The 12,016-nt window shown below is 37.6% G+C and overlaps 1 protein-coding gene across 3 annotated transcripts in view; it reads left to right on the top strand.

Moving 5' to 3' along the window:
* The window catches only part of BCKDHB (branched chain keto acid dehydrogenase E1 subunit beta), a 123,132-nt gene that overhangs the window by 36,727 nt on the left and 74,389 nt on the right, over positions 1-12,016 (top strand). The window contains exons 8-9 of one of the 3 annotated variants that reach the window (XM_068678106.1): positions 1,006-1,116; positions 7,574-7,723. In XM_068678106.1, the coding sequence (XP_068534207.1) occupies positions 1,006-1,116; positions 7,574-7,639 (177 nt within the window). In that variant the 3' untranslated portion in view covers positions 7,640-7,723. Of the gene's footprint in view, positions 1-1,005; positions 1,117-4,487; positions 4,833-7,573; positions 7,724-12,016 lie in introns of those variants that run through there. The other 2 variants (XM_068678104.1, XM_068678105.1) reach the window with 2 other exon arrangements.

Below are 12,016 nucleotides of genomic sequence, written 5' to 3'. Positions count from 1 at the left end.
ATAAGGGTCTATGCTTATGTTTAGAGTTGGAGCATTTGCTTGCTAGTGCTTGTTTCAATGCTTACAACTCATTTTGCTTTTTAAAAAGAAAGTTGTATAACATCATATTATACAACAATTTTGAACGCATACAGTATTGCTTGCTTTTTTGTTCATGTTATAACATACTTTATGAGAAGGTTCTAATAGACATGGGCTGTTTTACATGTTTTAAGAAGCTCATACTTGTGCTGCTAAATAGACCCCTTGGCTGGTGGGTAGTGAATGATGTGTATTCTAATTCAGTGCAAACATTCTGCTAGAAGGGAATCCTTTTCTGTTGTATTAAAATGTTAATTATAATAATTAGATAATGCAACGTTTGGAATGTTGGTATTAAATTGCATTGGAAGACCAGTGAGTGGTCATATGGTCATATTAGTGCCCGTACGCTTTGTCTGTAGGGGGTCAGGACTAGGTATTTATGTGGTATTTGCTATCTTTCCTAACTGTTCATAAGATAATGCTTTTTTTCCTAGCTGTTCATAAGATAATGCTAAAACATCAGTAGATTGTAGTAAATGCAGTTACTAGGACTATTTTTGTATGTAATGCATTTTGCAGGATTTCATGTGATTGCTCTGTGTTAAAATACATCATTCTGATATTTGGATTTTGTAGTTGTTGTTCTCAGAAAAGCTGAGACAAAAAAAACAATCAGACTATAACTATAAAATTGTAAGATCCAATACTGCTAACTGAAATACTTCTCTAGAAAGTAACAGTTTTGTTTTCAGTGATCCTTCACTGAAGTTTTTTTTTAAGTAGTGCTAACCTACTGCAAATAAGTAGTAAGTTAGTATATTGAACTGAGTAATAAATACTTACTGTATTACGAAATAAAAAGTTTTCTGGTAAACATGAAGGTAATATGTTAAATCACTGTGTATATTCCGTATGTGTTAATTTAGAACATCTTAAAAAGAACTTAAATGTTAGCTTGGTGATAATAGGTTGCTTTTTCAGGTTCATGTGATTAAAGAAGTGGCAGCAATGGCTCAAGAAAAGCTTGGCGTGTCCTGTGAAGTTATTGATCTGAGGACCATCTTACCCTGGGATACAGAGACTGTTTGCAAGGTAAGAAAATGATGAATGTTAATATTGAAACAAAACAAAAACCTCCTGGTGACAACAATTGAAATGCAAATAATTATGACGTTGTATTTTATTTTATTTTATTTTTTTTAATGATCTAAATTTTTGTATTGATTTATGTAAGTTTGATCTGCAGTTGAAGTGTTTTCATTGTTTGTTTCTGATGTACATCATGTTACTTGGATGTACTTTCTATCTGTAAAGAATGAAATGCATTGAGCTGTAGCCATCAATATGAAGATATGAATCAATATGAACTTTGGCAGCAACTGGTAATTTTTTGCACTATTTCGATTATTTCTTCTAAATCCTTTATAAGCACTTCTGGACAACTAAAATTAATCACAATTTTAGGTATTTTTTTCCCCCTTCTTTAAAGATTAGAGCTGTCATGCAATGAAGACAAAGTATCTCTCTGAAAGAACAGTTAAGTCTGTTTCATTGGATTGGATCTGCATTGAAATGCAAGGAGGAAAGAAATGCAGCTGTGCACAGGAAATGCGGAGCTGTATTTGTACAATATTTTGCAAATATGAACTTTAAAAATAGGTATCCTCTGAAGATTTTGAGCATGTTTTCTATCCTGAACATCTTTGAAAGCAATTGTGGTATAAATAAAAAGATGGAGCAGATAGACCTGTTGCTTTAGATCTATTATTATTATTATTAATAATATTTTTAATTAGGAATTAAAAGAGAAGTATTTCTAGAGAAGTATAGTGAACATTGGCTATGCAGTTCATATATTTATTTTAATAAATGCCAAATAGTAAATGTTTTAGTGTTGCTTTGACATTAGTATGTATGCCGGCTGCCCAGTCTGGTCGGAGAAATGGTAAATTATCTTTTTCTGTAGAACTTGTCTGTTTTGTTGAGCTGGAAATAATCAGTAGTTTGCAGTTGGTACTATGCAACACTTGTATCCTAAGCAGTTTTTAAGGTAGGTTAAAGACAAAAGTGTTTTTACAAATATATTAACATTAAGAGAAGGACCAAGGAGAATCTCTGTCCTTTACTGGAGGCAGTGAACATGACTACTAAGGATAAAGATAAGGCTGAGATTCTCAGTGCCTTATTTACATCAGTCTTTAATAGTCGGACCAACACCGTGGGGTACTCACCCTCCCTACCTTGAAGTCTCGGATGGGGAGCAGAAGAAACCCCCCACAATTCAGGTGGAAACAGACCTGCTGCCCCACCATGGGGCCAGATGGGATCTACCTGAGGGTGCTGAGGGAGCTGGCAGATGTGATTGCTGGGCCACTTTCCATCATCTATCAGTGGTCATGGTAATCCAGAGAGGTCTCAGATGACTGGAGACTTGCTAATGTGACACCCATCTGTAAGAAGGGTCGTAAGGAGGAACCAGGGAGCTACAGGCCTGTCAGCCTGACCTTGGTGCCAGAAAAGGTGGTGGAACAGGTCATCTTGAAAGCAGTCACACAGTATTTGTGGGGCACCCTGGGGATCAGGCCCAGTTAGCCTGGGTTCATGAAAGACAAGTCCTGAATGACCAACCTCACCTCCTTCTATGAATGGGTGACCTTCCTAGTGGATGAGAGAAAGGCTGTTGATATAGTCTACCTAGACTTCAGCAATGCCTTTGACACAGTCTCCCACAGAATTCTCCTGGAGAAGCTGGCAGCCCATGGCTTGTACAGGCACACTCTTTGCTGGGTTAAAAACTGGCTGGATGGCCAGGCCCAGACAGTGGTGGTGAACCGAGTGAAATCCAGCTGATGACTGTTCACCAGTGATGTTCCCCAGGGGTCGGTGTTGGGGCCCATCCTCTTTAATATCTTTATTGATGATTTGGATGAGGGAATTGAGTGCACCCTCACTAAGTGTGCAGATAACACCAAGCTGGGGGAAAGTGTTGATCTGCTGGAAGGTACGAAGGCCCTGCAGAGGGACCTGGACATGTTGGGTCGATGGGCAGAGGCCAACGGGATGAGGTTCAACATGGCTAAGTGCCAGGACCTGCACTTTGGCCACAACAACCCCATGCAGTGCTACAGGCTTGGGGGAGAGTGGCTCGAAAGCTGTGTAGAGGAAAAGGATCTGTGGATGCTGGTCGATGCTCACCTGACCATGAGCCAGCAGTGTGCCCAGGTGGCCAGGGAGGCCAACGGGAACCATGGATTGTATCAGGAATAGTGTGGCCAGCAGGACCAAGGAGGTGGTCCCCCTGTACTCTGCTCTGGTGAGGCTGCACCTTGAGTATGGTGTTCAGTTTTGGGCCCCTCATTACAAGAAGGACATCGAGGTCCTGGATTGTGTCCAGAGAAGGGCTACGAAGCTGGTGAAGGGCCTGGAGCACAAGTCCTGTGAGCAATGGCTGAGGAACTGGGGTTGTTTAGCCTGGAGAAGAGGAGGCTCAGGGGAGACCTTATTGCTCTCTATAGCTACCTGAAAGGAAGGTGTAAGGAGCTGGGGTTGGCCTCTTCTGGCAGATAACTAGTGATAGGACTAGAGGGAATGGACTCAAGTTGCACCCAGGGAGGTTCAGGTTGGAAATGAGGAGACATTTCTTCTCAGAAAGAGCGGTCAGGCATTGGGACGGGTTTCCCAGGGAGGTGGTGGAGTCACCGTCCCCGGGGGTGTTCAAGGAAAGGTTGGACGTGGTGCTTAGGGACGTGGTTTAGTGGGTGACATTGGTGGTAGGGAGGTGGTTGGACCAGATGATCTTGGAGGCATTTTCCAAGCTGTGATTCTGCAATTCAGTATGTATATTAATTACATATATATTTAGCACTTATATATTTAAAGGTGGTGGAGTCACCATCCCTGGGGTTGTTTAAGGAAAGGTTGAGTATGCTGCTTAAGAACATGTTTTGGTGGGGGATACTGGTGGTAGGTGGGTGGTTAGACCCAATGATCTTGGAGGTCTTTTCCAGCCTTAATGGTTCTATGATTTTATAATCTCTAACATAAATAAAGGTGGAAATGATAGTTGCAGTTTCTTGCTGTAACCTCAGGCCAAGAGGAGCCAAGAGGAACTTCTTGATGCAGTTGATGAAAATGGCAGTGGCTTCCAGAATCGGTTCCAGCAACAGAACTTGCTGTACTTCACTTATTCTCTTCCTGAGTTTCCATCATCAGGGACCAAGAAAGTGCGATAGAGAAGGTGACCATACCAGAGAGTCCTTGGCTGTCCATGGGTCTGTGTGTGGGCATTTAATAGGTAATGGGATTGGTCTTACAGCAGTCCCAACCAATAAGAAAATTATCTGTTGTGACAGGGCAGCACTTTGCCTCAGTCTTACTTACGTCAGCCTTTGTAATCTTAGTCAGTTTTTATGTTTTTCATTACATTACATGTGTTTGTTATGTCTTTCCTTTGCATCTGACAGGAGAAGGAGATAAGGGTGGTGGATGTGATACAAGCTGCAGCCTTTCTGCTGTTCTGCTGGTGCTGGGATGCAGGGTCTTCCGTTGATGAGTGGTCTGTGCTGTGGTCTTATCAGAGAGCAGGAAGAACTTTGTGCTTTACTCACACATCCCTCTGTTTGACTGCAGGGAGTGGTGTCCTTTGTTCTCAGTACAGGCTGTTTTTAGTTCTGCTGCTGCTTTCAATTCCTGCGCACATACACTTCCACTCACATTTCGTTCATACTGACCTTAACATTTCCGTTCCAGTTCTTTACATTATCACGATTCTTCTGTCTGTTGGCTCTTTCTAGAAGGCAGGAAGCCTTATCTGACTTCTTGTGGGCTATCTTCTTGTTCCTAATCATATGCCAGAAGTTTGGCACGGACTTTTAAAGGACTAGTGTTGCCTGTGGGTTAAAGTCATTAAGCTGTAATAAAGGAACTGAATTTTATCAAGTTGTATACATTTGCCTATCTGATATGTTTTAATCTACAGGTTTATTTTATTCTTATACTTACCCAAGAAATATTACATTTTTATAAGGAAATATTTCACTAAATTTTACTTATCTGTGTAATTTTTTTAAGAAAATCCAGGTGCCTTCATGGTTGATCTCAGGGAATAAGCAGGCCTGAACCTTAATTTACTAATTTTTACTATCTGCAGTATTGAGATAACTGTAACACTGAAATTTGCAACGTTGCTGTTTAAAAATGAACTACTTTACATAACTGAAAATATATGCAACATTAAGACTGATTTGACAAGGGTGGTATAGGCATGAAGATGAATGGACTTGACATAGTTACTGCTTGGGAGATGAGCAGTAATGTGTCAATTTTCACTGCAAATATAACTGCCTAGTCTGCTTTCTATAGATACTTTTAAATATATAAAGTTGTCATCAAAATACATATTCCATAAAACTTTGAGAAGTTATACTTAGCTACTGCCACCAGAGGCCTCTTTTTAGCCAAGTTAAGCAGCTGCTTTGACTTTGTACTGCTCCTGTCAGCGTGTTTATGAGCGTATGGCTCTGAGTGAGACGTAAATAAAATAAATGTGTATAATAAATATGGTGAAACATAAGAATTTGTGAAGAATTTTTCAAGATTCTGATATTATGTTCAGCTTTGAAATAGGTTAACATTTGTCATCTGCACGAGGAGGAGATAAGGGTATTAAAGTTTGAGCTAGTGACACTAGCTCATGAGTTATTCTAGAGGATGGATATCTCCTGAGGGTCATTCATCTCAGCTGTTTTTTCAGCCTGTTTGTGGGTTGAAATAGTAGTCTCTAGAAATGTCTTGGGTTAAAAAAATAAAAAAAAAATAATTTAGTGAGTGTAGTTCAAAGTCAAGTGAGATAGATCCCACTATCATTGTTTAGCTGGGTGACAAAGGAATCAGGGAGTTGCCCTGTTTAAAATTATCAGACATCTCTTTGCTAGAACAGGAACAAAGAATCTGTGTGAGTGTGTGTCTATGTATATATGCATATAGATTCAATTTCTTTATGTAGGCTTCATTGCTGTTTAACTTGGGAAAGCTTCTTGTGAAATGTGAGGTGTTTCTTTACTTGTAGGAAAAGGATGGAGTTCCTTGCCCCTGAAAATTTATCAAGCCTGTTCCAAGATTCCCTAGCATTCTTAAAGAATGGCATACTTACTCTGGATCAAGAGTAGTAATTGATTTACATGTTGAAAACTAAAAAAGAGATGCAGGAAATAATTCTAAGTCTCTTGAGTTACTCAACTCTGTTGCTTTTCACAGGAGTTCAAACAGGTAAAAAAGAAAAATCAAACTGCATAAAATCTAGTATATTCCTTAATTGTCTATAATCTAGTATATTCCTTAATTGTCTATATTTAATCAAGAATTGTCATTTTGTACAAATTTCAAACAGTTGAAATGATGATTTCTGTGGATATTTTGTTTGATATGTTCAATGCTATGAAAGGTTGATGTAAGATCTCTTCTGAACTTCATATCTAGGTATTCATGTGCTTAGAAAACTAATTTCTGAAGTGATATTTTTCTGAATTTCATGAAGGTTTTTTTTTTTTTTTTTTTTCCCCAGAGAATCTTTTTTGAAGATACTGACATTTTATTTTCTTTTGGAGATGACAAAAAATGTTTTTAAATATATTGCTTTTAATTTCTGGTTTTATGATTAAGTTAGAGGTAGTGTGGATATCATGATCCCATAAACATGGATTTAGCTTCTCAAGAGATTCACATCATGGTGAAAGTGTCACTAGTTGAGTCTACCAGATAAATTTTGGTGTCTTTGCACTGTAGAGGCTTTTAATAAAACACATCCTGAAGATGAAGACAAGAACCCAGGACCTTTTCTTTTCTATGGTGCCCTCCTTACAGGAATGGTCACATTCCCTCTTGCTTTCTCTCACCGTGTGCTAATTCTGTGCATTTTAGGGGAATAACATCATGAAAATATGAGCAAGCTGATCTCCCTGCTTTATTAACATTAAGTTTATTAACATGGTCACACCTCAGAGAGATGGTAGATTGGGAACTGACAAGGCATTGAATCCAGGTCTTGCCCCTCTGGAACTTGTGCCTTTATCACCATCTCTAGGTGAAGAGCTGAGTAGCTCACATGCATTTGTCCTCAGGGCAAACTCAGGGCTGTGAGTTCAGTGTTAGCAGATTTTAAGCATGCTTGTAAGATTCTCTGAACTCTTGCAAGTGTAAACAGGCTTCTTTAAAGTGTATGTGCAGCCTTTGCTGCTTATTTAGGAAATGTTACAGTGAAAGCTGTCTTTAAATTACCGATCTCCTTGTCTATACATACATTCTCAAAACACTATGTAATTTCAAGGTTCAGTGAAAAATTTGGTAAGATTCCGGTGTATTCTGAAAATCTTCATTGATTTCTGACTGAGAGTCTTGCTTTATTTCTCAAGGCTGGTATGTGAGTTATACAGTGGTTATGACTGAAAGAGAACAGTTACTTCTCTTTCAAGTGGGTTACTTTTTTGAGAAAGAGAGAAGGATGCATTTCCTGTGCTTATTCTAACATCAGCATCTTATTCTGATGTCTTAGTTCATGTACACAGGAGCTGGGATCAGGAGTGATCTCTCCCATTCAACTGGAAATGAAAACACATGAAACTAACGTGCTTCTCGATATAGGAGGCAGATAACCAAACCTCTGCCTTGACCATGCTCTGCTGACTCCCCAGCTGGTGCAGGTGTCTGCAGACTTCCACGTTTAGTGCAGCCACAGCAAAGATGTTGATTACTGTACAGATTGGTAATGATCTAGTAATTGACCGATCAGCTGCATTCTTATTGGCATAGCAATCCGTCATGAAGGGTGCTGTTCCAGAAACTGAAATATGAGTTGTATATCTAATATCTATTAAAAATTGTTTCATTTTAACCTACAAAACTGTTCAAAGATGCTTTTCTTCCTTCCAGAAATTATACTTTCAGATGATTTTTTTTCTTTTCCTTCATTATGCTTAACAGATTTGCTTTGAAGGTTTGGAGAGATTAGATGGTGTGGATTTTCCTGTCTCTGAACTGTTGGATGGTGTGGTACTGATTAAAAAGCCAACAGCACACCTCCCAGTGATTCTCTGGTCACACTGGGGGGTAAAATTTGGTGGCTGTATTATTATTTTGTATTGAAAAGCCTGTGTTATTGGAAGTGGGAAATGTAGCTCAGGATTAAGTACTCCTAAAGGACTGTACATGTTATTCTATTTTATTCATCCTATATTGAATCAAGCGTGCTATTTACACTTTAAATTAATTACAATCAAATTGTTCAGTAGATTTCACTTTTGCAAGTGAGAATTTGCAAATGGACTTTTTTTTTCTTATGTATTATTTAGAAGGCAAATATTTCCCATGCATATTGATGAAGATTTGCATTTATTACCTAATTAGTCATCTTGTTTCTGAACAGTTCCTCCTGTAATGCAAAGAAATGCTGCAAATTGTTCCTTTATGACTTAGTAATGAAGGCTCTATAAACTGAATTGCAGTTTTAAAGGCCTGTGGGTTAGTGTGAGCTTGTGTAACTTGGATATGACTTTTTTTTCAGGAAAATACGGGTGTCTTTGCAGAAATGCAGTTTACAGATTGACGTTATCAATGATAGCAACTTTGAACTTGATTTAAAGAATCAATATAATGTAATACAATTTAATACAGAAAAGTAAAGGGGCATATGTTCTTCTGTGCACTTGGGTTGCTTTGCTCTTATCTTGAAGAGCCTTTGCAGACCTCCCAACAGGTCAAGATAAATGCTCAGCAGTCTGGAAACCATCTGCACTCGCTGGAAAGAGCAAATCTCAGTGGAAGAGAAAGGAGCAAGAGTGGGAGCTTGCAGATAACACAGCACCACAGAGTGGCTTAGAGCAAACCATGTGCATGTTTTCCATCAACAGTATTTGATGAGAGCGGTTTTCTATGGTGTGCATTAGAGCTTTCTCCTTAATGCACAGGTAGCATTTTTGTTGGCCATTGTCATCAAAGTGAATGAATAATTATAAGCAGTAGATACTTGGTGTCCTATATTTAACAGGCAGTATGTCCTGGCAGACCTAGTGGTCTACCAGCTTGTTCTTCCCATTCCTTTAAGTTTACTTCATCTAATTGGCTTGTGAATAAAGGAAAATCAAAATCAGCAAGCTTGATGTGTTTTTCTTTATTCTTTAACTGCATGCTCCAGGCATTGAACTGTACAATTGCAATGCAGGTATCCTGGGATCAGATTTATGTTTCTTGGCTGTCTGTTCTTGATCTCTTGCCATTTTACTTGTTACTCCTTGGATTTCTTACTTAAGTGGATGCTCATACCTATAAAATGCGATTAAAATTATACTACTTACATGATGACAGTTAACTCTGTCACTGTTTCCATGAGAAACTTGTGTCTTTTGGTCTTGTAGTTTCAGATTTTTAGAGCATGCCATGGGCTATTGCTTGGCTTGAAGAAGCAGAGCTCTGGAACCATGCTTGCAAGTAGTCATCTCTGAGTTATGAGAATATATAGAACCATTTTATAAAGTAATTATTCACATCTTTTGCTCTTCTATATTTCAATAAAACTTTGAATGGAAAGCTTGTAGTCATTGTTTTGGGCAGGTACCTCAAAGCTGAGGCATTTATGTATATAATTCTGCCTTCTCCGTTCTTCCTTCCAGTTTAAAAGTAGCTCTCAATCCTTTGAATTCACTTTCACATTAGTATTGACAAGTGTTACTACAGAAAGAATCAGATTGTTTAAAAACAAACAATAAAACACCTTCATTAAGTAGGAGAGGCATTTGCATGTTGTTTCTGTTAACACTGAGCATTGTGTTAATAATATGGTCTATGAATTCCTCATAAAATATTTTCCCTTTTGCCCATGTTATGGGCTTCAAACTTAAAGGCATTTATGCAAGTAAATGAGTAGTGGTGCGTAGTCTATAGTTAGAAGGTATTTTATAGCTCCAATGTGTGTTTTTATTTTTATTTTTTTCCATTGTAACTGCTGCTGATTGAATTCTAATGGAAGTTGGGATGGAGTTCCACAGTGGTAATAATATATGAATCATTCTTCCATGGAGATAATTATTACTTCGCTACAGTATCGCCTTCCTTTAAATGTCTGTAGCTATTTATCCTGTTATTATCACTTAGTTGAGCCAGCTACTTTTTCTAAACTAGTTTTTTTCAGGATTCTTACTCCATGTGCATTATTAAGCTTTACCCTAGAGATTTTAGTGTTAAGTATTACTGAAATACTTCTGTAGCTTTTAAGTTAACTTTGATGTTTATGATATCAAGATTTAGTCTGCTTTTTACCAAACTGTTGTGTAATAGCATAATGCATTATATTTGGCTTACTGTAAGTATTTTTCTTTCAACAGCCAGTATTGATTAGCTTTCTGTGAAGGCAATCTGAACTGTTTGTAATTGTACTAGATAGACTGCAGAGATTTCCGAATGTAAATAGTCTTTGATTTTATAACAAGATCTTTGTTTTTCATTAGGATATTTAATCATTAAGATATTTACCAAAGCTCTTAGAGTTGTATCTGGTAGGATGACAGGCTAAATGTTGATCAGATAGATGTATTGATTACACTTGGTTTTCATTACGCTATTCCATTTTCCACTGCTGCTTATGTTGGACTGGACAATCCTTTTACCTTCTCTCCTGTCTTTGTTTTGTGCAAAAGAGCCTGCACTTATGGACTGCTTTCAATTTTGGTGTGCCAGTCAACAGCACCCATCAAAATCAAAAGGTTTATTCTAAATAAAATCTATTTTTCAGTAACTTTTCTACCAAGTCGCTACTTGTAAAATTCCCCAAGTCTTAAGGCATGTTTTAATGAACATTTCACACTAGTGGAAGTCGGTAGAGAAGTGCAGTTCAGGTCTCTGTAAAATGCCCGTTTAACGTACCTGTTGTCATATATACTCAAGAAAATCTATGCTCAGTCTCAATATATTCCACAGCAGCTTTTTCTTTTAAGCTGCTATGAAGTATTACTAAAATCTCGGTAGTTTTTTGTAATTCTTTTAGCTTGTTTGACTACTGTCCCCTGCAAATCTGGTGAACTGAATTAATGCATCAAATCCTGAATGTTTGGTTACCAAACTTTCACGTTATGATAGAAAACAATCATTGTCTCTTGTGTTTTCCTGTTGTCTTGTTATGGATCTTTTGAAGGCTCTGACAAGCATTAGGGCCTTTACTATGTTGAAATGTTTGACTTCTTAGGTATGTTAGTAAGTTTTTTGTTGCTACTTTTATACAGATGGGGACTGAACTAATCTGAAAGCCTCGTGGTTTGCTTCTTCCTTCGCATGTAACCCTCATTGTCCTGAAATCTAATTTATAATATTTCACTCAATAATACTTTGGAGTAGGACAGACTATGCATGGGCTTTGGTGTACAACTGAATTTTTGAATTACATGTGAATTTATAAAAATAAAAAAAACCTGTCTGGTCGTGAAAGGTGTTGTAGAATGAGGTGTGTGGATTTCAATTACTGTATGACTATGTAGTGGTTTAACACGTGGAAAAGATGGGTCTAGAAAAATTTTCTTTTTGTTGAAACAAATCTGACCAAAGTTTTTTCTAGCTCTGTGTTTGGAATATAATTTTTCTGATATTTAGACTTGTTGCTACTAGTATTCAGGAATTGTTTCATTTGATGTGTGGTTTTGGAGTATTTGTTAAGTTACTTTAAACTGATATGTGTATTTCAGAGCTTCCTGAAGACTTCTGCTTTTATGGCAAAATAAATACATAAATCAGAAACATGAATTATACCTTCTATCTGTTTAGTATCACATTCCAGCAGAGAAGCTGAGTGTTTTTTTTGTTTTTCCCCTGATGTATGATTTAAATTCAACTATGATATATAACTAACCCTACAGAACCAAGAAGGTGCCTCTTGTTCAGAATATCCTTTTACAGGACAGACAGAATTTCAAGACACTTCTTACCTGAAAAGCTTAATCTTTTCTGCTTGAAA

This window comes from Anas acuta, chromosome 3 (genome assembly GCF_963932015.1).
Source record: "Anas acuta chromosome 3, bAnaAcu1.1, whole genome shotgun sequence".
Classification (NCBI taxonomy): Eukaryota; Metazoa; Chordata; class Aves; order Anseriformes; family Anatidae; genus Anas; species Anas acuta.
Note: the sequence above shows the minus strand (reverse complement) of the source record. Positions and strands in the feature narration are given on the sequence as shown.